This window comes from Sapajus apella, unplaced genomic scaffold, assembly GCF_009761245.1.
Source record: "Sapajus apella isolate SASKATOON/1434 unplaced genomic scaffold, GSC_monkey_1.0 scaffold4, whole genome shotgun sequence".
In the NCBI taxonomy this organism is placed as follows: Eukaryota; Metazoa; Chordata; class Mammalia; order Primates; family Cebidae; genus Sapajus; species Sapajus apella.
Genome location: NW_022436944.1, coordinates 8,235,936 through 8,261,696, shown reverse-complemented (window position 1 = coordinate 8,261,696; position 25,761 = coordinate 8,235,936). Strand labels below are relative to the sequence as shown.

At 38.5% G+C, this 25,761-nt stretch overlaps 2 protein-coding genes and 1 pseudogene across 6 annotated transcripts in view; 1 reads left to right on the top strand and 2 right to left on the bottom strand.

Moving 5' to 3' along the window:
- SMC4 (structural maintenance of chromosomes 4) overlaps window positions 1–9,454 on the top strand; it is a 37,610-nt gene extending 28,156 nt beyond the window's left edge. For both annotated transcript variants that reach the window (XM_032261883.1, XM_032261890.1), the window contains exons 18-24: window positions 3,761–3,950; window positions 5,212–5,356; window positions 5,647–5,820; window positions 6,254–6,436; window positions 6,864–7,096; window positions 7,587–7,770; window positions 8,207–9,454. In XM_032261883.1, the coding sequence (XP_032117774.1) occupies window positions 3,761–3,950; window positions 5,212–5,356; window positions 5,647–5,820; window positions 6,254–6,436; window positions 6,864–7,096; window positions 7,587–7,770; window positions 8,207–8,359 (1,262 nt within the window). In that variant the 3' untranslated portion in view covers window positions 8,360–9,454. The remainder of the gene's footprint in view (window positions 1–3,760; window positions 3,951–5,211; window positions 5,357–5,646; window positions 5,821–6,253; window positions 6,437–6,863; window positions 7,097–7,586; window positions 7,771–8,206) is intronic.
- TRIM59 (tripartite motif containing 59) lies at window positions 691–25,761 on the bottom strand. Of its 4 annotated transcripts, none has more exons than XM_032261977.1 (3): window positions 24,555–25,761; window positions 23,576–23,651; window positions 691–716 (listed from the first exon to the last, which is right to left on the bottom strand). In XM_032261977.1, exons 1-2 carry the CDS (start codon window positions 25,059–25,061, stop codon window positions 23,613–23,615), a joined length of 546 nt encoding a protein of 181 aa, XP_032117868.1. In that variant the 5' UTR covers window positions 25,062–25,761; the 3' UTR covers window positions 691–716; window positions 23,576–23,612. The 4 variants fall into 4 exon arrangements, with proteins under 4 accessions (XP_032117868.1, XP_032117841.1, XP_032117848.1 ...); XM_032261950.1 differs by lacking the exon at window positions 691–716 and adding an exon at window positions 12,070–13,881 and having other exon boundaries at window positions 24,555–24,679; XM_032261957.1 differs by lacking the exons at window positions 691–716; window positions 24,555–25,761 and adding exons at window positions 12,070–13,881; window positions 24,326–24,454.
- On the bottom strand, window positions 15,798–16,666 carry LOC116539230 (annotated as a pseudogene).

The window sequence follows — 25,761 nt, the reverse complement described above, 5'->3', positions numbered from 1 at the left end:
AAACTAAATCACTCCAATAACACAGGGAATAAGTGGTATGCATTCAAAGAAAAACAATGCTTAGTTGAAAACTTAAAATACATATATTTTCTTTCTTTCAAAACTTCTTGTGCACATATAGACATGTAAGTGTTCTACCAAAATAGAATCTTTAAGCAGGAAAAGGAATCTACAGGCAAAAATGGCTTTGTAGCTTTAATTGAAATCCCCTGATCACATACCTGATCAGCTGTGCTTGTCTTTCCATGTTGGTTTCAATCAAACATAGATGTACATCTTACTGAGAGAGGAGATGGTGGGTTATGCCACAGTCCCCTTCCAGGCTTACAGAATCTTAGCTAGTGACTCCAGCAGACACAGCAAGCTTCATTTTATTTATTTATTTTTTTTTTTGAGACGGAGTTTCGCTCTTGTTACCCAGGCTGGAGTGCAATGGCGCGATCTCGGCTCACCGCAACCTCCGCCTCCTGGGTTCAGGCAATTCTCCTGCCTCAGCCTCCTGAGTAGCTGGGATTACAGGCACACACCACCATGCCCAGCTTATTTTTTGTATTTTTAGTAGAGACGGGGTTTCACCATGTTGACCAGGATGGTCTCGATCTCTTGACCTTGTGATCCACCCGCCTCGGCCTCCCAAAGTGCTGGGATTACAGGCTTGAGCCACCGCGCCCGGCCTCAAGCTTCATTTTATTAAGAAGGATTCCTGTTGCAGTTTGCTTCATGAGCCAAGGAAGACAAATACTGATTAACCATCCCAAAGAACCAATGAGAGTGGAATTGGAGCAATTATCCAACTGCTCCCAAAATGAGGGGATTTTCTTCTAAAAGTAAAAGATATTAAAGTGTTGACACATTTGTACAATACATATCAAACGTTCATTTATACTCATATTAATTTGTATATATATGTCTCTCTATATATCTAATATTCAGGCACTCACGTAGCATCTGCTACTGGCCAGGCTTTGTTTTAGGTCATATTGATAGAGCAGTAAACAAAAATAGTTTCTCTTTCCAAGGAGCACACATGTAAGATGGTACATATTTGAATGGAGACCCAAAGAAAGTGTGAGTGGTAAACTGTGTATATTTGAGAGAAAAGCATTCCAAGAGGAGTATAAAGGAGCAAAGGCTGAGGTAGGAGTATACTGGTAATACAAACCATTGTGGTTAGAATAAAGGACAGAGGATCCCAGATCCTCTGGGGCCTTCAACCACACTCCCCTTTCCCTACAAGTACCCATAGCAGCAGCTTCTCAACGGTCGGTTGAGAAGCCAAAATGTTTATCTGTGCCATTAATGGGAACATTTTCATGGAGAGACTGCAAGAATCTGTGTTTCATCCTTACTTGAAAAGGAATCCTTGACTTTATTGGGAGCTCTTTATATCTTAGAAATGATGTATATTATCAGTAGACTCTGTTAATGTCTCATGTGGAGGGCCCATTTGTGTGAGCATATCTTTAAGATTCAATATTTTCTTTTCCATTCATTGAAGTTTTAAAAGTATATTACACTGGCTAATGGCAGAGAAATTGAGATGCCATTACAGTAATTCAGGCAAGATGCGACTCATAGCATATTTTTTAACTCTTGAACATATTCATATTTTTAAATAAACAGGCTACAGTAAACCTTTATGTCTAAATCTGTACAAACATTTTATATTTAAGGTAAATATACAATGGGCTAGGCATGGTGGCTTATGCCTATACTCCCAGCACTTTGGGAGGCTGAGACAGACGGATCAATTGGGGTCAGGAGTTTGAGACCAGCCTGGCCAACAGGGTGAAACCCTGTCTCTACTAAAAATAAATTAGCCAGGTGTGGTTGGTGGCACACACCTGTAATCCCAGCTACATAACAGGGTGAGCCTGGAAAATAGCTTGAACCTGGGAGATGGAAGTTGCAGTGAGCCAGTATCACACCACTGCACTCCAACCTGGGCTGCAGAGCAAGACTCCGTTTCACAAAAAAGGCAAATTGTTAAATATAGAAGAGTGACGTCAGAATTGTTGGCTACACATGCCACAGCTTTTCCTTTCTAATTCTAGTTAGACATACTACTGTAGGTGTTAAAAAAGAAATGCACTGCAGGTCCTTGAAAACAAGAAGGAAAATACTCTGTTGAATTTCTTTTGGAAGGGTATTCAGGGATAAGCCTTCCTAGCTGCATGCCTGATCCCGCAATCACTGTGAGTGGTGCTGCTGGCTGTCAAGCAGCTGTTGCTCTACCCTACAAGTGAGCCAAGCACACAGGCACAGCCTAACAATTTCAGCCACGAAGATCATTACTGTGAGCAAGTTAATCCCATCAACAAATGGAGTAACTTAGACCTGAAAGAAGTGATTACCAGTGTTAGCAATATATAGGACTTTTAAATGTCTATGTTTAATATTCTCAAGAAAGTAAGGAGCCATCCATAAGCCCCCCAAAAAGTATGGTTTTGTTTTGTTTTTTTTGCTTTGCTTTTGTTTTGTTTTTAGAGCCAAATGGTGATTTCAGATACTTGAAAAATAGAGCTACTGGAATTAAACTCAATAAATGGGATAAAAAGTCGGGCTAAAGAATTACCTGATAATATAGTACAAAAAGATAAATTCCAACATCTGCCTAATAAGACAGCAAAGACAAAGGAAGCAGTAGTTTTATCTATCCAATCCTTTTCTCTCAGCAAATCCTACGTGCCTAATACCCACGTACCATAGGAGCTTTATGGGAGCCTCCACCAGTTATCTCAACATTTTTTACTGCTTTTCTGTATCCTTGATAGCTTGAATTTCCCACCTTTTTGCTACCTTTTCATTGTTCCTATATTGTATAGTGATTCAGATTCAAGTATGGAGAACAGAATCCACTATGACTAGGATAGGATTTGTGTGATCGGTGGGTATGGTGGAGAGGGACAGGGTAATACATTGTCTACAGTCATTGGGATGTCTAAAGAGAGTTTCTAGATAAAACATTCAAAAATAATTTATTAAGAAATAAGAAATTTCTCTACATTTGGAAAGTAATCTCTCAAATTTGGAAGATGCCACTACAAGTACCAACAGCAGAAGTACATTGTACCTATTATAATCCATACCATCATAGTCAATGCCACTGCCTGTTTAACTGGACGCCAGACCCTCTAACTTCATTACAGAAAATCCAGACCTCTGTGTGACTGCTTGCCAGAAGAAACATGCCCAATTTGTTTATGACTTGCAAATTACGCAAGTACTTTTGATTGAATTGACCTAAATTACATCTAAACCCTATCTACAGGGGAATCTGGGAAATGTTAACTTTGACCCTTCATTGTCACAGGGAGGATTGCTAATTGATCTTATATCCTCCACTTATAATGTGGAGAACTGCAAAGTTATGTTAGCAGAAGAAAACCACAGTTTCTTCACTGTGGGCAAGTGAATACTGAGTTAAGCACATAGTGTGTCTAAGGCTAAAAATTATTATGAACTTAGTAGTCAAGGAAGTGCCCTAAGAAAAGCTGAAAAGACACTTTAAAAGAAGCTGAGAACATGAAGCCATTAACAAATGGTGTATTTACAGCTGAGCCAGAGAATTTAACCTGTGTGTTACTATAATACCATTTGTTTTGATACGGGATATAGTTTTTTTAAGGTGCTTTTTCCCATGTCTAAAATTTGTTTTAGCGCATCCTGTATAGTCATACTGACTGAAGAAGTGTACATCTAACAAATGATGTTCATTATCATAGAAACACAAATTAGGTTCTTTATTTTTAAATTTCAGAGTATGATGCTGTGGCTGAGAAAGCTGGTAAAGTAGAAGCTGAGGTTAAACGCTTACACAATATCATTGTAGAAATCAATAATCATAAACTCAAGGCCCAACAAGACAAACTTGATAAAATAAATAAGCAATTAGATGAATGTGCTTCTGCTATTACTAAAGCTCAAGTAGCAATCAAGACTGCTGACAGGTAGAGTATGCATGTTATCTAACCTGTTTTCCCTTTCCCTACCTTTACATTGGAAAGGTTACTATTTAATGTTCCATAAAATGTTTCTTTTACTGTTAACTTATTAAACCTATCTGACACATTACCCAATAGGACTTTCGTGACGGAAAACCTATAATGAACATTTATCCTATGGCAAAGTAAAAAAGCTGGTAAACAGGTCTGCCATAGGAAAGTGCAGGTAGACTTTATTCTGTGCCCTATTGTTGTGAGGGCATAGAAATCAGTTTTGTTTCTCTGGTCAGGGGGAGGGAGTAGTTGGTCATTAAATAGATACAGGCCTTAAAAGAATAAAAGAGGTAAAAATAGGATCACTTAGCAAAATTAATTCTCTTGATAATCTACATTTTATTTTTTAGTTTTAGTTTTTGATACAGAGTCTTTCTCTGTTGCCCAGGTTGGAGTGCAGTGATGTGATCTTGGCTCACTGCAACCTCCGCCTTCCGGGTTCAAGCAATTCTCCTACCTCAGCCTCCCAAATAGCTGGGATTAGAGGTGTGCGCCCCATGCCCAGCAAATTTTTGTATTTTTAGTAGAGACAGGGTTTCACCATGTTTGTCAGGCTAGTCTTAAACTCCTGACCTCAAGTAATCCACCTGCCTCAGCCTCCTGCTGGGATTATAGGCGTGAGCCACCTTGCCCGGCCTTAATTTTTTTAGAGTATTTATTGACGTGTTTCCAAAATAATTAAAGCTAGGTATGTATATAAAATATTGAAATTTAAACAGCCATTTCATTTCTTTTTTAAAAATAAATTGATTGCATATTGATTATCCGGTTAAATTAAACCAGAGTGTTTTACTCAAAGATAAAGAGCTAATAAGGGAGAAGTAGTGTTTCGCTCTTTCAGAAGTACTTGTTGCCTTGTCTTGAACTGGAAAGCATTTGAAGGTAAAACTTTATGGGCATAGAGATTTAAGAATCTCTGATGAGAAAATGACAAGAATTTGATAACTTAATGAACAATGTTGCATCAATCTAAAGTTAGATGATATAAGCAGCTTATGTAAGAAAGACCTTTTTAATGAAAAATACACAACTCATCCCACAAGTGTTTGTATAAACCTACAAAAATTGATTTACAAATGATTTTGTAAATCATAAATTTAAAACTCAATGTGACATTTTTTCTATTCATAAAATGTCATGAAAAGTTCTTTAGTAAGTTTTTAGAAACAATAACGAATCACCACATTTTCGATGCATCATTTTGCTTCTTTAGAAACCTTAAAAAGGCACAAGACTCTGTCTTTCGTACAGAGAAAGAAATAAAAGATACTGAGAAAGAGGTGGATGACCTAACAGCAGAGCTGAAAAGTATTGAGGACAAAGCAGCAGAGGTCGTAAAAAATACAAATGCTGCAGAGGTAAGACTTGCTTTGTATTGAAGAGGAGATGGGATGATACTGGAACCAATTTAAAGAGGTGGATATGTGACATCAGTGCCTAGAATGTAGTAAGCACTCATAGATTAAAAGTTCTATAACTGAATTTTTATTTGTACAATAAGAATGTTATAATTTGTGAATTTAAATGCTTAAACTATTTTAAAATGGAAGGGGCATGGGGAGACATTGGTAATTTCCTCATCTTTGTAATGTGAAAATGACTGCTCTATTTGGGAACTTTCTATCTAGCAGCTCTTTTTTGTGTTTAGAAATCCTTACCAGAGATCCAGAAAGAGTATCGCAATCTGCTTCAAGAATTAAAAGTTATTCAAGAAAATGAACATGCTCTTCAAAAAGATGCACTTAGTATTAAGTTGAAACTTGAACAAATAGATGGTCACATTGCTGAACATAATTCTAAAATAAAATATTGGCAAAAAGAGGTGAGACCATTACCATTTAGTTTAAATATTCTTTATTTTTAAAAAAAGGGTTTGGGGAGGATTGTAGGGGTTGGGGTTCTTAAATTTTGTTGGTTTTGTTTGTGACCTATGTTGTGATTGTTAATTCTATGATCACTTCTCAGGTTTATATGGGACATAATGAACAATATAAATTGTTATATACAGAAAAGTCTGAGTGATTGTTAGACAACTACCCTTTCACTGTAGGACTGATCTGGACGTTTAAGAAAAGATTACATGAAGACTTCTGAGTGTTACAACTATTTTTCTTGAAGTCAGTCCTTTGAAAAATAATGGACACACAAATCAGTCACAAATCCTATTGTTTTAATAGCTGTGTAATTTGTCATTTTTTTCAAACAATGAATTGTAATATTGTGCCTTCTAACTCTCCCTTAAATTGAACTTTTAGATTTCAAAAATATCATTGCATCCTATAGAAGATAATCCTGTTGAACAGATTTCAGTTCTAAGCCCAGGGGATCTTGAAGCAATCAAGAATCCAGATTCTATAACAAATCAAATTGCACTTTTGGAAGCCCGGTGTCATGAAATGAAACCAAACCTCGGTGCTGTTGCAGAATATAAAAAGAAGGTATGAAGAACAGTTTACGTATACTAGCTGGAATTCTTTTTAGTCAGCGTAAATTAACAATGCTGTCGGCGGGGCGTGGTGGCTCATGCCTGTAATCCCAGCACTTTGGAAGGCTGAGGCAGGTGGGTCATGAGGGCAGGAGTTTGAGACCAGACTGGCCAGGATGGTGAAACCCCTTCTCTACAAAAGATACAAAAAAATTAGCCAGGCGTGGTGGTGCGTGCCTGTAGTCCCAGCTACTCAGGAGGCTGAGGCTGGAGAACCACTTGAACCTGGGAGGCGGAGGTTGCGGTGAGCCAAGATCACACCATTGGACTCCAACCTAGGCAACAGGGCAAGACTTCGTCTCAAGAAATAATAATTAACAATGCTAAGTCTCATATCAAATTTATCGGAGATTTTTCCTATCATAACATTCTTTTCACAGGAAGAATTGTATTTGCAACGGGTAGCAGAATTGGATAAAATTACTCATGAAAGAGATAATTTTAGACAGGCATATGAAGATCTTCGGAAACAAAGGCTTAATGAATTTATGGCAGGTTTTTATATAATAACCAATAAATTAAAGGAAAATTACCAAATGCTTACTTTGGGAGGAGACGCTGAACTGGAGCTTGTAGACAGCTTGGACCCTTTCTCTGAAGGAATCATGTTCAGGTTTGTAATCCCACTGTTAACCTATTTCTACATATTCTCCAAACGCAGTATTTCTTGGAGGTAGGACGTGAAGGCAAGGTGTACAGCTTGTTTTATTTGATGATAAATACTAATTTGTTTCCATGCTGTTTATGCTTGCAGTTTACAGGGGCAAATAGCCAGTATTGACAAAATATTTGTCTAGTTCATCTTTTAAATTTTCAAACAATTTTAACATCAGGATTGAGAAATTATATTTGGTAAGGGGAAAGAATAGCAAGAAGTATAAGTACTTACCTCGCTCTTCAAATCTTAAAATTTTCATATGTTTTCCTATGTATTCATCCTCCAATGTTTTTATAAAAATAACAGAAAAAAGTTCATATTTGTGAAAAGCAAAGAACATATTCCTAAGAGAAATATGGCATAAGGCAATTAATGGAAAACAAATCATGAGGCCTTAACTTTAACTATACAAGTAATTTGTCTAAAATTTTCTTAATCATTTCAGTGTTCGACCACCTAAGAAAAGTTGGAAAAAGATCTTCAACCTTTCAGGAGGAGAGAAAACACTTAGTTCATTGGCTTTGGTATTTGCTCTTCATCACTACAAGCCCACTCCTCTTTACTTCATGGATGAGATTGATGCAGCCCTTGATTTTAAAAATGTGTCCATTGTTGCATTTTATATATATGTAAGTAATCATTTCAGGATTTTCATTCCAGAAACTTACAGGAGTACCCTAAGCATTACACATGGAATTATTTATTTCTTACTATTGAGCTTTTCTTTATTCTCTAACTCCATCTCCTCTGATATCACTGGAGACCAGATTATTTTTTATTTGAACCAAATATTTCCATTTTGGAGGATTAAAATATAAATTAAAAATGCAAATTAATCACAGAATCACAGCCAAAGTCCTAGGTCATTTTCCTAGATTTTTTCCACTAGAAGTCAAAATAACCACATTCCTTTCAAACTCAAATACTGTTTTATGAATTATTCCTGCCATCATTCCTTTACATGTTATCAATGTAATGTTTATTGTCCAAAAAATATTTGAGGTTACATGTTTGTGTGATTTACCTGTTACTACTTAACATTTCTTATTCTTTCTTTCTCTTTAGGAACAAACAAAAAATGCACAGTTCATAATAATTTCTCTTCGAAATAATATGTTTGAGATTTCAGATAGACTTATTGGAATTTATAAGACATACAACATAACAAAAAGTGTTGCAGTAAATCCAAAAGAAATTGCATCTAAAGGACTTTGTTGAACTTGTTTATACTGAAGATTCTTCAAATTGATTCAGTGTATTACTGATTTTTTTTTTTTCTATTTGTAAAGGATTATGAGTTGTATAAAATACATAGTCCTTAAACTAGATCACGAAACTGGTTTCTATTTTATGCAGTTCAGTCATTTATAAGGTCTAATAAAATATTCTCTGTAACTGCTTCTAGATTACAAAAATATGACCATTTTGTAAGTAGCAGACAATGGAGAAAAATGAGATACCTGGAGGGTCACATAACTTACCCTTAGTTCCAAGTTGCTGCCAGCAAAGTAAAAAGTATGTTAGTTGAGGCAAAGTCCTAAACTAGCTTATGCTATCAAGGCTCAGCATACCTTCGTGGGCCTTTGACTTACCTACACTAGAAAAGCCTGCCAACTGATCTTGGATCAATTCTTTAAGGCATTCCACTTAGCTTGCCAGTTTAGACAAACACCAGTTATTACCCAAATACTAAGAACATATTTTTGTAAACCATTCTGAATTATAGTGATGAGAATTTACATATCATATGCTTTTCTAAAATTTGATGTTTGACCACTTATGACTTAAAAGAGAGCCAGTAAATTAAGATAGTGTCTTAACAAGCTTAGCCTATCTCATAAGTTGAAAAACATCCCACTATAGTTGCTTGATGAGTATGAAGTAAGAAGGCCCGACTTACACTGGTTCGACTTACAAATTTTCAACTTTATGAAACGTTTATCAGGGTACTCAAATGCATTTCAACTTGATAGTTTCAACTTATGGGTTTACCAGGATGTAGCCCCACTGTTGGAGCATCTGTATTTGAGTAATCTTTGCCTATAAATTTGTCAGGGTATTTTTACACTATTGGCTCAAGAATGTTATAATGCTACTGGACATAGTTGGCAACCACTTGGTTTTTGGAAGGACTTGCAATATTGAACTAGAAGTCTGCCCTAGCTATTTATCCTAAGGAATTAGAGTTGTTTCTTCTGTGGACCATTGTTTTTGATATTAAAAAAAAAATACAACAGTTTGTATCATGTAACTGTAAAAATGTAAACACATTTGTAGCATGGCCTTTTAAATAAAGCAAGATCTGAAATTCAAGTATGGTAATTTGTTCTAAATCAAGAATATATAAGGAAAAACGTTTAAAATGCTATAATTATAATCAAGTGTTTTCACTTGGTGGGAGAAAGGAATAGAATTTAATACTTCATTATTTTTTTGGCAGAGCATCTCAGTTACCCAAGGTGGAGTGCTGAGGCAAGATCTTGGCCCACTGCAGCCCCGCCTCACAGGTTCAAGGGTCAAGGGATTCTCTTGCCCTCAGCACCTGTAGGGGCTGGGCCTACAGGTGCACAGCACAGTGCCCAGCTACTTTTTGTATTTTTAGTAGAGATGGGGTTTTGCCATGTTGGCCAACCTGGTCTCAAACTCCTGGCCTCAAGTGATCTGCCTGCCTCAGCCTCCCAAAGTGCTGGGACTACAGAGATGAGCCACTGCACCCCAGCCTGCAGTACTAAGTTTCAAAGAATTAGAAGTACTTAGAACCACCAGCCAGGTGCAGTGGCTCAATCCTGTAATCCCAGCACTGTGGGAGGCCGAGGCGGGTGGATCACGAGGTCAAGAGATCGAGACCATCCTGGTCAACATGGTGAAACCCCATCTCTACTAAAAATACAAAAAATTAGCTGGGCATGGTGGCGCGTGCCTGTCATCCCAGTGACTCAGGAGGCTAGGGCAGGAGAATTGCCTGAACCCAGGAGGCGGAGGTTGCGGTGAGCCGAGATCGCGCCATTGCACTCCAGCCTGGGTAACGAGTGAAACTCCGTCTCAAAAAAAAAAAAAAAAAGTACTTAGAACCTATATGAAAATCCCATAGCTACCACTCCTGAGTGGAACTCATTAAGCCACTCAGTGCAAATATCAAAAGGAGTTTATTAAAATCTTTTATTATAAATAAAAATATTTTAAGATTTATATACATTAACTTTTGCAGTCTTCCTCCAGGTAAAAATACAAAACAGCAGCATAAGAACCAGTTATTCATATACTTTATTTATACATAACAAAATGAAAAATTTTACTAAAAACTGGCAAGACACAATGTCAATAGTATAGATACATAATTTTGTGTTTAGCTATAATTCCTACCAATTATAAACCCTTATTAATCTTGGCCTACTTCCTTAAAATTGAGTGATAGCATGAACTCTGAATATAATGTATGGGTTCTCTCACACAGCTATATGGCCTTGGGCAAGTCACTTTTGTCAGTTCCCTCTACAAAAAGTAGGGGTTAAAAATATTCACATCACAGAAATGAGAGATTAGATGGCATACATTTCATTGCTTATGTGTATTTTAAACTACCAGACACTTTTATGGTGTGACTGGTATAACGAATGCAACTTAACATTCTTATCTCTACCTTAATATCTGAGTGTGTCTCTCCTTACCTCTACTAATCCTTTAAATGTTCTTAACCCACACAGTAGTTAATTGTGCTAGGTGTTAAGTCTGATTCTAATCATAAATTGACTTAATGAAGTTATCTTAATGTTAAGACTTGTTCTCAGCAGATATGAACTTAAGTTTTACAGCTAGTTCCCTGAAAAAGCTGTATTTATTTATGATAGTTTATATGCAATCTGTAGAGCCAGGAACATTGTCTAATCTGACCCAAAACATCTTTTTGAACTAGATAAAGAGCAGCCCATTTGGGATTTCTGGAAAGCAAATCAACTTGCACTTAGGGTTGCATGGACAGTGGGCCAAAAGTCATAACATATGCATCATAACTCCAGTCTCTGTTAAAGGGAACTAGAAGATTTTGATTTAATAAGCTCTCTTAAGCAAAGCTAAGAATATAAAATAGTTGTTAGAACTTCTGCATTAGCTTTAGGGAATGTTATGGAAAAGTTTGTTTTTGATACGAATAAAGTCTACAGGATGCCATCAAAACCTGTTGCAGAGCAGTTCACGAACATGATTCTGTTTTAATAAGAATGAAGGGTTTTTAGTTTTTTGAGACGGAATCTTGCTCTGTCACCCAGGCTGGAGTGCAGTGGCGCAATCTTGGCTCACTGCAACCTCTGCCTCCCAGGTTCAAGCAGTTCTGCCTCAGCCTCCCATGTAGTTGCAACTACAGGCACATGCCACAATGCCCAGCTCATTTTCTTTGATTTTTAGTAGAAATGGGGTTTCATCGTGTTAGCCAGGATGGTCTCCATCTGACCTCATGATCCGCCCTCCTGGGCCTCCTAAAGTGCTGGAATTACAGGTGTGAGCCACCGTGGCCCGCCAAAATGAATTTTTATCGAAAAACTTATTTGACTGATACATAGAAAAGTTAAATACAATCTTAAATTTACACGAACTATATATGACAAGTATTAGAAAATGCTGAACCCCAGGCACAGTGGCTTACATCTGTAATGCCAGCACTTTGGAAGGCTAAGGCGGGGGGATCTCTTGAGTCCAGGAATTTGAGACCAACCTGGGCAATATGGGAAAAAACATTTCTACAAAAAAAAAAAAAAACATTTTTTTAAAATTAGCCATGCCTGGGAGCATGTGCCTCATCCCAGCTACTCCAGAGGCAAAGGTAGGAGGATCAATTGAGCCTGGGTGGTTAAAACTGCAGCTAAGGATGGCCAGAGCACTGCACTCCAGCCTGGGGGAAAAGTGAGACCTCTTCTCAAAAAGTTTTTTTTAAAAAGCCACTGTTCCCTAACAGTTATCCAAAAGCAATAGCTTTATTCGGAGTGAATGCTAATAAATATTTAGGGCTCTTAAATCTACCTAAAACATGTATGTTTTATCAAAAGATCTTTAAGCAATGCTATATCACTTTAAGACTTTGTTGCTTGATTTTAAAACCTCTTTATCATCCTTATTCACCCATTCAAAAGCTTCAAGCCACATCAAAACAAAGGTATATGTACTTTCAGATTTTGCTATATATAAAGAACTATAAAGCCAATTAACTGCAGTATATAATAAAAGACATTATTGGTACAAGAATGTTTAAATGTCACAGCAACATTATGTTAACCTTCACAAAGCCAATAAAAAATGGGATGGTTATTAATTTTCAAAGTAGTTACTAGATTTTATTTCCCAATAATTTGAATATTTCAGGTATCTCATTTCTAACTTTGACATATCATTGCTAACCAAAAGAAGCAACAATTATAAACACTATTTCTATTAGTTGCAGCGCTAATAAAGCTCAGTTTGCTATTTTTTCATTTAGCAATGGCTAATCTCTACTGCACAGAAGAAGCCCATTTAAACAATTCAGATTGACGTTTTCAATAAGAAACTATTTTCCTCATGAATTCCTTCAATAAATAGAAAATGTGATACAGTAGATTCTTTACATCATGCAGACTGTTAGAGAAACTTTGGTAAATGGATGTCGAGGCTTCAGAAAACCATACTAAAGTAATTTCATTTAAAAAGGTTATGATGTGTTGGTTGAAAAAGAGTATCAACATCAGTATCACTGAAATTAATGTAACTATAACAACGTTTAAAATTTTTAAAAATTCAATTCCCTTTTCATCCTTATCAGGCCAGGCACATGGCATCCTTTTTGGAGAAATTTTCATTTTGGGAATGAGAACTTTATTAATTTGTCCAATTTCTGTTCTGTTCCATTCTTCTTTCAATACTTTGCTTACTCGAGGATAAATTTCAACAGGTAGAACCTCAGGAAGTGGTCTTTGTTTCAAGATCTGTACACGCTGGCGTACATCATCAACTTTTTCAAGAAAATTAAGTGGAGACTCTTCTTGTAAAGATGATGTCAGTGTCATTAATTCAAGCTGCTGCTCTCTCATTTCTTTCATTCTTTCAATTTGTGGAGTATATTCTTGATTAATCAGATTGCTAACATCATAGAGAGCTGTTAGGAAATTTTTTTTTTTCTGTTCTAATGTATCATTAAGCTCCTTAAAATACTGGAGAACAAATTCCTTTTCACCTTGGACCATTTTCTGAGAATGAGATTTTTGTTCTTCCAGCTTTTCAATAAGTTGAGTAAGATCTGTCCAGTGTGTATCAGTCAACTGTTCAAGCAGTTTTTGAGGAGTGTCCTTTTCTTTCAAATAGGCACTTTGAAGGTCATCTATAGGATGACCATGATGTTCACCTATGGTAAGGCAATGACCACAAACTAATTTTTTGTCTAGTAGACAGTAAACATTTAATGGTTGCCTGTAATGTTCGGGGCAGGTGACAATATCTGGATGGTCTTCTTGCTGGTACTTTTCAATAATGGCCCTTAAAGCAAAATTAACAGGTAAAGATTCAATGCCAGTTGGAGCAATTTCAATAATACTTCTGCAGTTAGGGCACTTGAGTGGAATTCGTAAAGGTCTCCATATATAAAAGTTACCAGATGCCTGAAGAACATTTTCCAAACAATTTCTACAAAATGTATGGGAGCATGGCAGTACACGAGGATCTTCAAAAATACTGTAACATACGGGACAAGTTAACTCTTCCTCAAAATTGTGCATTTCCTGTCAAGAGGAAAAAGTATTTTAAGCTTACATAGAGACAGCTGTACATATTAACATTCTAGGCATTAACCTCCAAATTGTTACTACACTGTTTGTCATTTAAAAGAGAACAAGGTATTTTTAGCTGGGCACATTGGCTCGCGCCTGTAATCCCAGCACTTTGGGAGGCTGAGGCGGGTGGATCACGACGTCAGGAGTTCGAGACTAGCCTGGCCAATATGCTGAAACCCTGTCTCTACTAAAAATACAAAATATTAGCTGGGCATGGTGGCATGCACCTGTAATCCCAACTGCTCAGGCTGAGCAGAATTGCCTGAACCCAGGAGGTAGAGGTTGCAGTGAGCCAAGATCTCGCCACTGCACTCCAGCCTGGGCAACAGAGCAAGACTCCTTCTCAAAAAAAAAAAAAAAAAAAAAGAGAACAAGGTATTTTTAAAATGAAGCTTTCTTAGTAATTCAGTTCCTAGTATGTATAGTGAATGATTGATAACAATTAAGAGTTCATTCCGTAGGGACCAAAATCATCCCAAATAAAGCAATTATCATTAATTTGTAGTAAAATACTTCAAATTAAAGTTATTTAAATTTGTTGCTATGTGCCATGGTTTGACTGTGTCTCCATCCAAATCTCATCTTGAATTGTAGCTCCCTTAATTCCCACATGTTGTGGGAGGGGCCCAGTGGGAGATAATTGAATCACAGGGTCGGTTCGCCCATACTGTTCTTGTGGTAGTGAATAAGTATCATGAGATCTGACGGTTTTATAAGAAGAAATCCTTTTGCTTGGCTCACATCCTCCCTTCTTGTATGCCACCATGTTAGACATGCCTTTTACCTTCCACCATGACTGTGAGGTCTCCCCAGCCATGTGGAATTGTGAGTCCATTAAACCTCTTTTTCCTCATAAATTACCCAGTCTCAGGTATGTCTTTATCAGCAGCTTGAAAACAGACTAATACAATATGTAATAAAGACTAAGTAAAATTCAAAGTGTTCTATGAAAGTCTACTTAGTGATTACAAATATTCTGTGCAATATTTTAATATTTAAGATGATAAAATCAAAAGCAAACACATAATAGAAATAGTCTTATCTACTCCTTTTATAATAAGTTAGGCTTATTAAAAGTATATTCTTTAATACAAAAGGAGGAAACATGTACCAGTTGGCTCAATCATGGTTTCTAAAGCAAGCTATTAAATTTCTCTATAGTAACTGTTACTACCATAAATTTTTTAGCTTCTTGAATTAGAATACAAGTATGCTTAAAATCCAGGATCGGCATAGTGTAATTTTCTAAGGCAATAATTTTAACTTGGGAGTTCTAGAAGGCAGAAAAATTTTGAATTAATCCTTATAACAAAAATCAAAGATAAGAGTTAACTACGGTAACTGTGAATTACTGCCTTAATTTTTAAGTGAAAAACTACAGCACTAAATGGTAAAGAATATAAAGGAGACCATTAGTCATCTTTCTTTCATGAAAAAGTCCTTTGATAAGTATTTCTCTGAAACAGAAAAAGAAACCCAGCAATAGTTCAGAGACTATCTCTGACACAAGTAACTTGACCTCTTGACAAGCTATTATTGATATTTCCAATAACAAAAGCCTGACCATTTTGCATCCTACCACCTCGTACTGTTTTCCTTTATACCTACCCTCGATGCAAGCCACAATTGTAAAGACTGGCTTCCTCCTTGATAGAGAAAAATCAAGTTACACCACTGTCGAAAGTACCTTGAGCAAAACTTTAAAACCCAAGTGCCATTGATGTAAAATATAAAGGTTACCAAATCACATGCTATAAAACTAACTTTCAATATTAAAAATCTGTGAAAACAGCATCTAAAAGTAACTAATTACATTTTTAATAAAACACAAACTTGGCCCCTTTTCTTTACCAACTGTCAAACTCTTTTTTTTTTTTTGAGTCTGATCTTATTTGTTACTCAAAAAATCTTATTTCTGACTGGATTCAGACTTAGAAGCAGAAGCTCGCAGACATGAAAGTCTGCATCTCTTCACAATTTGTTCCTGGTGCTTCTCTTTAGCTTCCTTCATTCTCTTGGCCAAAAGTTTAGCATATTCTGCAGCCTCTTCCTTATCGTTCTTAGTATGCTGCTTCTTCAGAGCAATAAGCCGCCGTTTGTGCTACAGGACGTGTGGAGTAACAAGACGCTGAATCTTGGGTGCTTTGGTCCTAGGTTTCTTACCTTCTTTGTTTAGGGGCTTTCTTACAACATACTGGCAGACATCATCATCTTTAGAAACACTGAAAAGTTTGCAGATTCTGCTAGCTCTTTTGGGTCCCAGGCAATGAGGCATGGTGGTATCGGTTAGTCCAGGAATATCCTTCTCTCCTTTTTTTTTTTTTTACAATAACCAAGTTGAGAACGCTCAGATTAGCATCCACAATGCAACCATGAACTGATTTTCTCTTTCTTTCTCTAGTTCTCCTTGGTCTGTAACAGGATTGCCCCTTACTCAGTAGCAGGTGGACACGGCCATGGGTTTAGACACCCTGCTTCATGGGGAAACCTTGTTTGTCGTTCCCACCACTGATTCAGACCACATAACCCTTCCATTCTTCACCCAGTGCATCAGCAGCAACTTCTGTTGCCATACGCTTCTCATAAAAAGTATGAAGTTTGCATTCATCGTCCACTTCAGTGAGTTTCTGGCAGCCAGTGGCTGGGAAGGAGATGTTCAGCTTCACCTTGAAGCAGCTATATATACGTCTTCGAGGCACCATGGAAAAGAGGCTACCAACTGTCAAACTCTTACTCTTCCTTTAAGCCTCAATTTGAGCCTGCCTTTTCCCCAGATTAGGTCCCCTGTCATTCTCACTAAACACTGCACTTCTACTTCATAGCATTTTAACAGCATTTTATTTAAAACAATTCTGCAACTCTTCTGTATACATTAGAATGTAGGCCTCGTATAAGGGCAGGAATTGTGTCTAAACTATGGTTATATTCCTGTAATTTAGGCGCAAATTTTAACACAGTAGGCGTTTACTTGTTATTGGTTCAATAAACAAATGCCTTTTCAGAAACCAGTGGCTAATACAGACTTTTGGTTTTTGGGGTTTTTTTTTTAATAGCAAAATCTCTGCTTTGGAAAAGGTGTAAAAGGCAAATCTCTCAGAAAATACTCCATTCAGACTGACAACATTCAGATGCCAAGTGAGCCAAAGTGTGTCACAGAGACTAAGCTTGAACTGTGAGGCACTCCAGCAAACTAAAGTAATTGAGCAACAGTAAAGAAGATGGCATTCACTGCAGATAAATTCAAGCCAGTGCATGTTGGCAAGACTTTACAACTTTACCCTACACCTACAGAAAGCTCTGAAGTCATACAGAAACCATCCAAGAAAAACAAATGTGTTTTTCACAGTACTTCAGTGATGTCAGAATTCACAATGAAGGAATAAACAGAGTAACACTTCGTAGGAAATAAAATTTGAGCAGTGGACATACATTTAATTCAGATTTAATATTACTGGAGCTATTAAATTGTTTAAGTGGCAAAATTAGTCCTAAAACACAATCTAACTCTTCTCTCCAAACCCCATCCTATATTTGCAAAAAGCTAGGAAACAACTCTGAGTATGCATTTAGGGGCCAAAAGCTCAACTTTCTTTAGAATGAGAATATTCACAACATTGTAAACAAAATGTCATTTCCTAATCTTATATAAAATGGAAGAAGGCCAAGGCAGGTGGATCACTTGAGGCCAGGAGTTTGAGACCAGCCTGGCCAACATGGTAAAACCCTGTGTATCTACTATAAATACAAAAATTAGCCAGGCATGGTGGTGTCCGCCAGTAATCCCAGCTACTCAGGAGGCTAAGGCACAAGATGGCGTGACTACCCTCCAGCCTAGGTGACACAGCAAGACTCTGTCCCAAAAAAAAAAAAAAAAAAAAAAAAAAAGAAGCAAAAGTCATGGTTGGTCTCAAAGTTACTGCTATCATAGGTTTACTTTTCAGACAAAAATTTGCGGATAACTTAAAGATCACAGAGGTCAAAACCTACTCTCAGACAACCCTTTTCTCACTAATTTATTTATTAAAAACTTATTTTAGGCAACAAATTCAAGAGAAACCAGAACTGAAAAATAACTTTGTAAGGCTAGGAACTTTCTGACTCTGGTTGCTGCCTGAGGTAAACTATATAGATGGGTCAGGTGCAGTGGCTCACACCTGTAATTCCGGCACTTTGGGAGGCCGAGGTGGGAGGATCACTTGAAGCCGGGAGTTCAAGTCCAATCTGGGCAACACTGTGAGACCCCATCTCTACAAAAAATTAAACATTAGTAGGGCACAGTGATAAACGCCTACAGTCCCAGCTACTTGGGAGGCTGAGGCAGGAGGATCACTTGAGCCCAAGAAATTGAGACTGCAGTGAGCCACAACTGTGCCACTGTACTCCAGCCTAGGCAACAGAGCAAGACCCTGTTTTTTAAGAAAAAGAGAAAAAGAAAAAGAAAAAACAAGATATACGTGGCTATCATGCTTAGAGGCTAGTAATTTCGGAAACCAGTATGAAATTTTATGCAGCAGAAATTTTCCACAACCAGCCTAGGCTTCTGAGGGGAAGAAAAAGAGCAAAAACTTTACCTATGTATATTTTCTAGAATGAACATCTTGGATTTAGCTATGCTGTATGTAGGTTTCCAAACAGTAAAAACATCAATAACACTGGAAACTACAAGACAATGAAAGTAATGCCTTTGATATTCTCAGGGAAAAAAAAAAAAAATGGCTTCCAAAATGGAAAATAAAATTCTATATCGAGAAAAAAAAAATCAATCCATTTTGATAAAAAAACCATTTGACATACAAGGTCTCAAAAATGGAACAATCTTCTGCCAACTCTTTCTAAAGAAGCTACTGCAGGGAGAAAAGAAAAGCAAGAATGTTCACCAGCATAATGGTGAAATAAAGTCCAGGACAACTGTGAAAGCCTAGAGAAGAATCGCTCCAGAAGAGGAAGACAGATCCTGAAGACAGATCTTTAAGTAAATAAATGGAACTGACAGAATATTTCATGTGTCTGAAACATATTGAGCAGCAACTAAATTTAGGGGAAAAAAGTGATAGAATTGTGAAAGACAGGAAAGATTAATATTATAGCATATGACTCAGCTGTCATAGTAATAGTCATAATATTGTAAATATCAAATACTGATTTTACCAAAGAGTGACAAAATTATATTGAGGGGGAAAATAAGGGAAGGAAACAGTTTAAGAACTAAAACTTAATCTTTCCTTATAAGAAAGTCAATATATACTTAAAAAATAAATTACAAAAAATAAATATCTAGAAATATAGAAGAAATGCCATAAGAAATGTTAAAAAAGATAAAAGTGACTGCTTCTAGAGAGCAATAATCTGTTTTTCATTATAAATTATGGTTTTACTTTTAACTAGTAAGCAATTAAAAATATAACAAAATCTTAAAGAACTAAAGATAATCCTACAAGAATCCACATAGAAAAGAAGGAAGAAAAAAGGAAAACAAAACCAAAGGTCTCAGAATTCTCCTTTGGGAGACTCATTTCCAAAATTGGAATGGCCACAATAATTATCTCCCACATGTGCTCTCCTGTAATGTGAGTTTGCTGCTACTCCCTCTGCATGAAGAGATGAAATCAGTTCTCCCCCTATCAGAATGTGTGTGGGCCATGTGACTGCTTTGACCAATAGGATACAATATAAGTGATGCGGTAGTTCTAGGTATAGCCCTTAACTAACTTGGCAGGTTGCTGCCTCAGAGCCACAAACTGTTATGTAGGAAATCCAGACTACTTTGCTGAAGAGACAGGCCAAGTAGAAGGGCAAGGAGTTGCCAGACAGATGAGTGAAAAAGACATCTTGAATGTCAGACCAGCCAAACTTTCAGATGTTTGTTACACAGCAGGAAATAACCAGAACATTACCTGCAACAAGGAATGCTAGAAGACAATGCAGCAATGTCCACAAGGTCTAGAAGGACAAGGATATGAGCTGAGAATTCTGTACATAGCCAAGACATAATTTATTCATATGCAACAACAGAAATACTCAGTGAAATCTCGAGTTTAAAAAAAAAAATGATATGGGCAGAGCTGACACCATACACTTTCCTCACCAAACCAAAAAGAATGTAAAATGATAATTCAACTTTTAAAAGGGAAAAAAACGGGGATAAGTGGAAAAAAAGAATAAAGATAGGCCTGATGTGGTGACTCACACCTGTAATCCCAGCACCTGGGAATGCCAAAGTGGGAGGATCATTTGAGCCCAGCAGTTTGAGACCAGCCCTGGCAACACAGTGAAACCCCATCTCTACAAAAAATAAAGAACTTAGCTAAGCATAGTGGCACACACCTTTTAGTCCTAGCTACTCAGAAGGCTGAGGAGGATGGATTGCTTGAGCCTGGGAGATCCAGGCTGCAGTGAGCCTTGAGCCATGGTCGTACCACTGCATTCCAGCCTAAACTACAGAGCCAGATTTTGTCTTTAAAAAAAGACGACAGAAAAATGGAAGATGATAATGAACTAAAAAACTTAAATTGCTAAAACTGGCTGGGCGTGGTGGCTCACGCCTTTAATCCCAGCACTTTGGGAGGCCGAGGCAGGCAGATCACAAGGTCAAGAGATCAAGACTATCCTGGCCAACATGGTGAAACCCCATTTCTACTAAAAACACAAAAATTAAGCTAGGCGTGGTAGTGCATGCCTATAATCCCAGCTACTAGAGAGGCTGACACAGGAAAATCACTTGAACCCGGGAAGCAGAGGTTACAGTGAGCCAAGATTGCACCACTGCACTCCAGCCTGGGCGACAGAGCAAGACACTGTATCAAAAAAAAAAAAAAAAAAAAAAAAAAAAAAAAAATTGCTAGAACTGATAAATCCAAAAGATGGCTCTTTTTGAGACAGAATCTTGCTCTGTCACCAGGGCTAGAATGCAGTGGTGTGATGAAGGCTCACTGCAGCCTCAACTTCCCAGGCTCAAACAATCCTCCCAGCTCAGCCTTCCAAGTAGCTGGAACTATAGGTGCATGTCAACACACATGCCTAATGTTTTTATGCTTTGTAGAGATAGGATCTCACTGCGGGCTGGTCTCAAAATCCTGGTCTCAAGCGATCCTCCCGCCTCAGCCTCCCAAAAGTGCTAAGAATATAGTGGTCTAAGAGTTGGTTCTTTAAGTAAATAAACAAGCCATTAGCTCATCTGTGATAAGCAGCCTCTAAAATGGCACCCAATGACCTACACTTCCTGGATACTCTTGAAATCTCCTCTCCCTTAAAGTGTGGACTAGACCCTACTCAACTGTTTCAGAATACAAATATGAAAAGTTTGCTAATTGTTTTGAAGACAGTATAATACGATTCCAAAACCTGAGATAATACAAATTAAAAATGGACAAATTTCAAAAATGGACACTGATGTAAAATTCTAAATACAATGTTGGCAAAAATACAGGAGTACATAAAAAAAAACCCTATACCATGACTAAGTAAGGTTCTTTACAGAAATATAAAGTTAATTCACTAACAGAAAATCTATTAATATAATTCACTCAGTTCAATGGGAAAAAAATTTACAATCACATATATGTGAAAAAGCATATAATATCAAAACCAATAAGCAGTCCACAAAGACAGAAAATAAAATGGTAGTTGCTAAGGCTTGAAAGCAGGGAATATGCTGAGTTACTGTTTAATGCAGGGGTCCCAAACCCTCCCTACCCTCCCCACACCCCTGCTCTGGTGGCGGGCAGGCCCGCCTGAACTCCACCTCCTGCCAGATCAGTGGCTGCATTAGATTCTCATAAGAGTGTGAACCCTACCGTAAACTACCATGCGAGGGATCTAAGTTGTGGACTCATTGTAAGAATCTAACTAATGCCTGATGATACGCAGTGGAACAGTTTTATCCCAAAACCATCCACCACCCACCCGACCTCTGTCCATGGAAAAACTGTTTTCCACAAGACTGGTCCCTGGTGCCAAAAGGTTGAGGACTGCTAATTTAATGGGTACACAGTTTTCAGTTTGGGGAAGATGAAAAGTTCTGGAGATAGTGGTGATAGTTACAAACCAATCTGAATGTATTTAATACCACCAAACTGCATACTTATAAAGATAACAATGAGGTGGCTCTTGCTTGTAATCCCAGCACTTTGGGAGGCCAAGGCGGGCGGATCACTAGGTCAGGAGTTCAAGACCATCCTGGCCAACATGATGAAATCCCGTCTCTACTAAAAATACAAAAATTAGCTGGGCATGGTGGCGCATGCCTATAGTCCCAGCTACTTGGGAGGCTGAGGCAGGAGAATTGCTTGAACCCAGGAGGCAGAGGTTGCAGCGTGCAGAGATCCTGCCACTGTACTCCAGCCTGGCGCCTGGCAACGGAACGAGAGGGAACGAGACTCTGTCTCAAAAAAAAAAAAGATTACAATGTACATTTTATGTTAAGTATATTTTACACAATAAAAAAAAAAATTTTAAGTATCTTCCCTACTATCCAGTCTTTCTTTTGCTAAATGAATTTGAATCAATTTATACTATTTTGTCTTTAAAAAGCAAAAAAACAAAATAATCGATGTAAAATGTATTTTCCTCTAGTGAGTAGTTAGCCCATGTGAAAACCAGCACTTCTTTTAAGTCACCAAGAAATATGAATATAAAAAAATGAATCTTCTCAGAAAGAAACCTGACTAAATCACTCTACTTATCAATCATTTCACTAATGTCTAGTGTGTTTAACTGTCAAAAACAAATACATTTCTGAATTTCCAAACTTTATATTAAGTCTTTCTCCAGAGGGACAATTCACTAGGGAGACTCCATGATGTCTAACTGGCATATTAGGTAACAAATAGTATAACACATGATGAATTAATAGCACCAAAAATATAATTACCCAGTCTCCTGTATAAATCAGTTTTTAAGTTTTAATTCACTAATGCTTTCCTGCCTTTCAGCTCTAAACATGAAGGGCTATAAAACGTTCATTACATTTTACAACCTCTGAAAAGAACATATATTTACTACAGTATAGAATTCGATGACTTGCCCAAAGACTTCTAGTGAGTCAGCTTTAAGTATAGGAAAATTCAAGTGGTGCCACCACCCAAACTGGGGCTCACATCTTTGTGGGCTGATAAAGAAGAAACACATTTCATGCAATTCAGGCCTTACTTAAAAAATAACTACAACTGCACCACTGATATACATATATAGGATTTTTTTTTAACATTGTCCCAGAAAGCCTAAGAAACAAGATTTTTAAAAGATAATCTTGTCACATATAAATATACAAATATAATAAGAGGGCACCAAAACTTTTTCAAATTGAAAAAAAAAAAAAAAAAACTATGGCCAGCTGATTTTAATTATTAATTCAATTTAACCAGGAATCGACTTGAGAAGTTGAGGCTTTAATTGCTTTTGTTATACCTTTCAAAGTAAAAATATATCCAGTGGAAAATATTCAGCAACGTGTTTGGTGAAAGGCAATGTCAAAACTAACGTTACCTAAACTCAAAATTTCGTCTTGCCAAATTAAATGGCTACTTACTCTACCAACAGAATGTTTTTTCAAGACTTTTAAATTTCACCTAATAGTTTAAATCATACACTGTGTAAGAACTTAACTAAAATGTTTTCCATAGTCACTTAATCTCTCAGAACTTACCTACTTTGCCGATCTGCTGGTTTGGGGACTGAATGCACTATCTTCTCCAACTCTTCCAGAATCTTTTATTCTTATTCTAAAATTAAAATGATGTAATCTTTAATGTTTTCGATTTATTGTCTCATGTCATAAAAATCGTTGTTAGTTCACTGTCTTTGACGTTTATCTTCACTGTGTCTCACTGTTTTCAGAAAAGTCACAAATACCAAGTTGCTGGAGCTGAACTGGAGGTATCGCTAGTACCTTGAAAATCCCAACTCTATTAACTAACAGACTGTCACGAAGGACCTCTTTTTGCAATGTCAAATAGCTTATGAGCTCTCGACAATATTAACCAACAATGGTGATGGCGGAACCAATACTCACGGTCATTTTAGAGTGCTTAAAATTAACTGCAAGGCAAAAGCATCCATAGGAGTAAAAGACTGCCAGCTCAAAATTAAAACTGATTTAATATAGTCTGCTCATCTCTCTGTTCTGCCATTTCAATGCTGTGGGACCCTGGGTCAGATGTACCTAATACACCTCAAAATTGAGGCTTCACATCTGTAAAATGGGCATAACTGCACCTAACCCAGTTAAGTCCTGCGAGCACCTCGCATAAAGGGGCTCAAAATGGCAGTACTCTTCCCTTCCCCTTCCCGAAGCTCCACTCTCCCAGGCCTCCCTCCTAACGCGTCTCAGCCTCGGCGCCTGCCCGCCCCCAACACCCGCCGGGCGGACCGACTCGGCAGCGTCCGCTCATCTCACACTCGCCACCAGAGAGGCCTCCTCCCTCACAGGAACCCAGCTCCAGAGTGGAGGGGCGGGAAAGTGGTTCCCCAAACTCCCGTGTGGGACAAGACGGAATGAGTGCAGGACCCAAGCCACCCTCCTCCATCGTCACCAAACACACTGGGCACACCAGCCTGTGCTCCAGGTAAAGAAAAAAGACTCAGAGCCGCCTTCTCGGATCCGAATAAAAGGTTCTTAGACTCACCGCGGGTAGGAGGCGGACCAAGCGACTCCACAGCACCGAAACACCGCCAAGAGCTCCCGGCACATGCTGAGAGCCGCCCCGAGGCTCCGCCCCGAAAGGCTTCAAGTGCCCAGACGGGGCGGAGCCTCGCGGCGCAGGCGCAGGCTGCAGGCAACGTTCAACTGTGTGGCATCGGCCAATGGGAACGATTGCTGGGCTTGTTCGAAAGTAAACGGCGGACGGCGGGGCCGGAGGCAGGTGGCGCGGGTCGGCTCGAGACTGGCGCCCAGCTTTCCGCGCCTGCGTGCTGGGCGCAGGCCGCCTCTCGGAAACTTGCGTAGGCGCCTCGTCGTAGCGGCTGTCAAGCCAGTGGGGAGCTTCGGCCGGCGGGCTTCTTGAGCTGGGGTTCCGCCTGGGGACTCCGGGTGGCACCGATGGTCGGGGCGAGAGACGAGATCTAGCGCGGGCCAAGGCACAGCGCCGGCGGCCTACGGTTTCTGGGGAACTATCTTTTGCTTGGAGCCACATGGGCACGGCCTGCTAATAGGCTGTGGAGCGCAGGGTCTTCCAACGTAGCCTCACAGACCCGCTGCTCCCGGAAGTCGCCACGCGTCCTTGGGGCACACCCACACCTGTCTCCAGCACCCTCCGCCGCTCAGCTGTTTGCTTTTGTTACGAGTTCCGGAGACCTGACCCACCCGAGCACAGGGATGAGCACAAGAGAAGGGGCCTGGGAGCGCTCTTTGTACTCAAAGAGCTCCAAGAGCGAGTGGGAAACCCCGGACTGGGGTGGGTGGATCCCTGCATCCCTTCCTAGCCTGCCTCCTCCACGTTTTTCCACTTTATGAAAGTATTGTCTAGAGATGAGAGCTGTCCAACTCAACGCTTCCAACTTCAAGTTCCTACTTCACCTCTCTGACTCCCTAGAGTTAGAAAACAACGTACAGCTCAGTGGTCCCTTTCCCTTTTTTTCTTGAGAAACTTTATTCAGCTTTATCTCAAGACATCACCACTTAACCTCTGCTGTCAACCTTAAATAGTGAGGTTCAGGAAATATGATTAAGTATAGAGTTTATTCCAGCGTCAGGCTTCCGGGTAGCCACCCAGGAAACAGCAGCTCCAAATGGAGTCAGCATTCCAAAGTGAAGTTAAGGTTTCACTTAGGTGGGCAGAGAAAATTTTAGCAGGATTTTATTTTCATAACAGGCCAGTGCATACTTACAGCTAT

What these genes read in the sequence shown, in the direction of transcription:
- TRIM59 (XM_032261950.1), bottom strand. Translation starts at nt 13,878, where the DNA reads ATGCACAATTTTGAGGAAGAGTTAACTTGTCCCGTATGTTACAGTATT.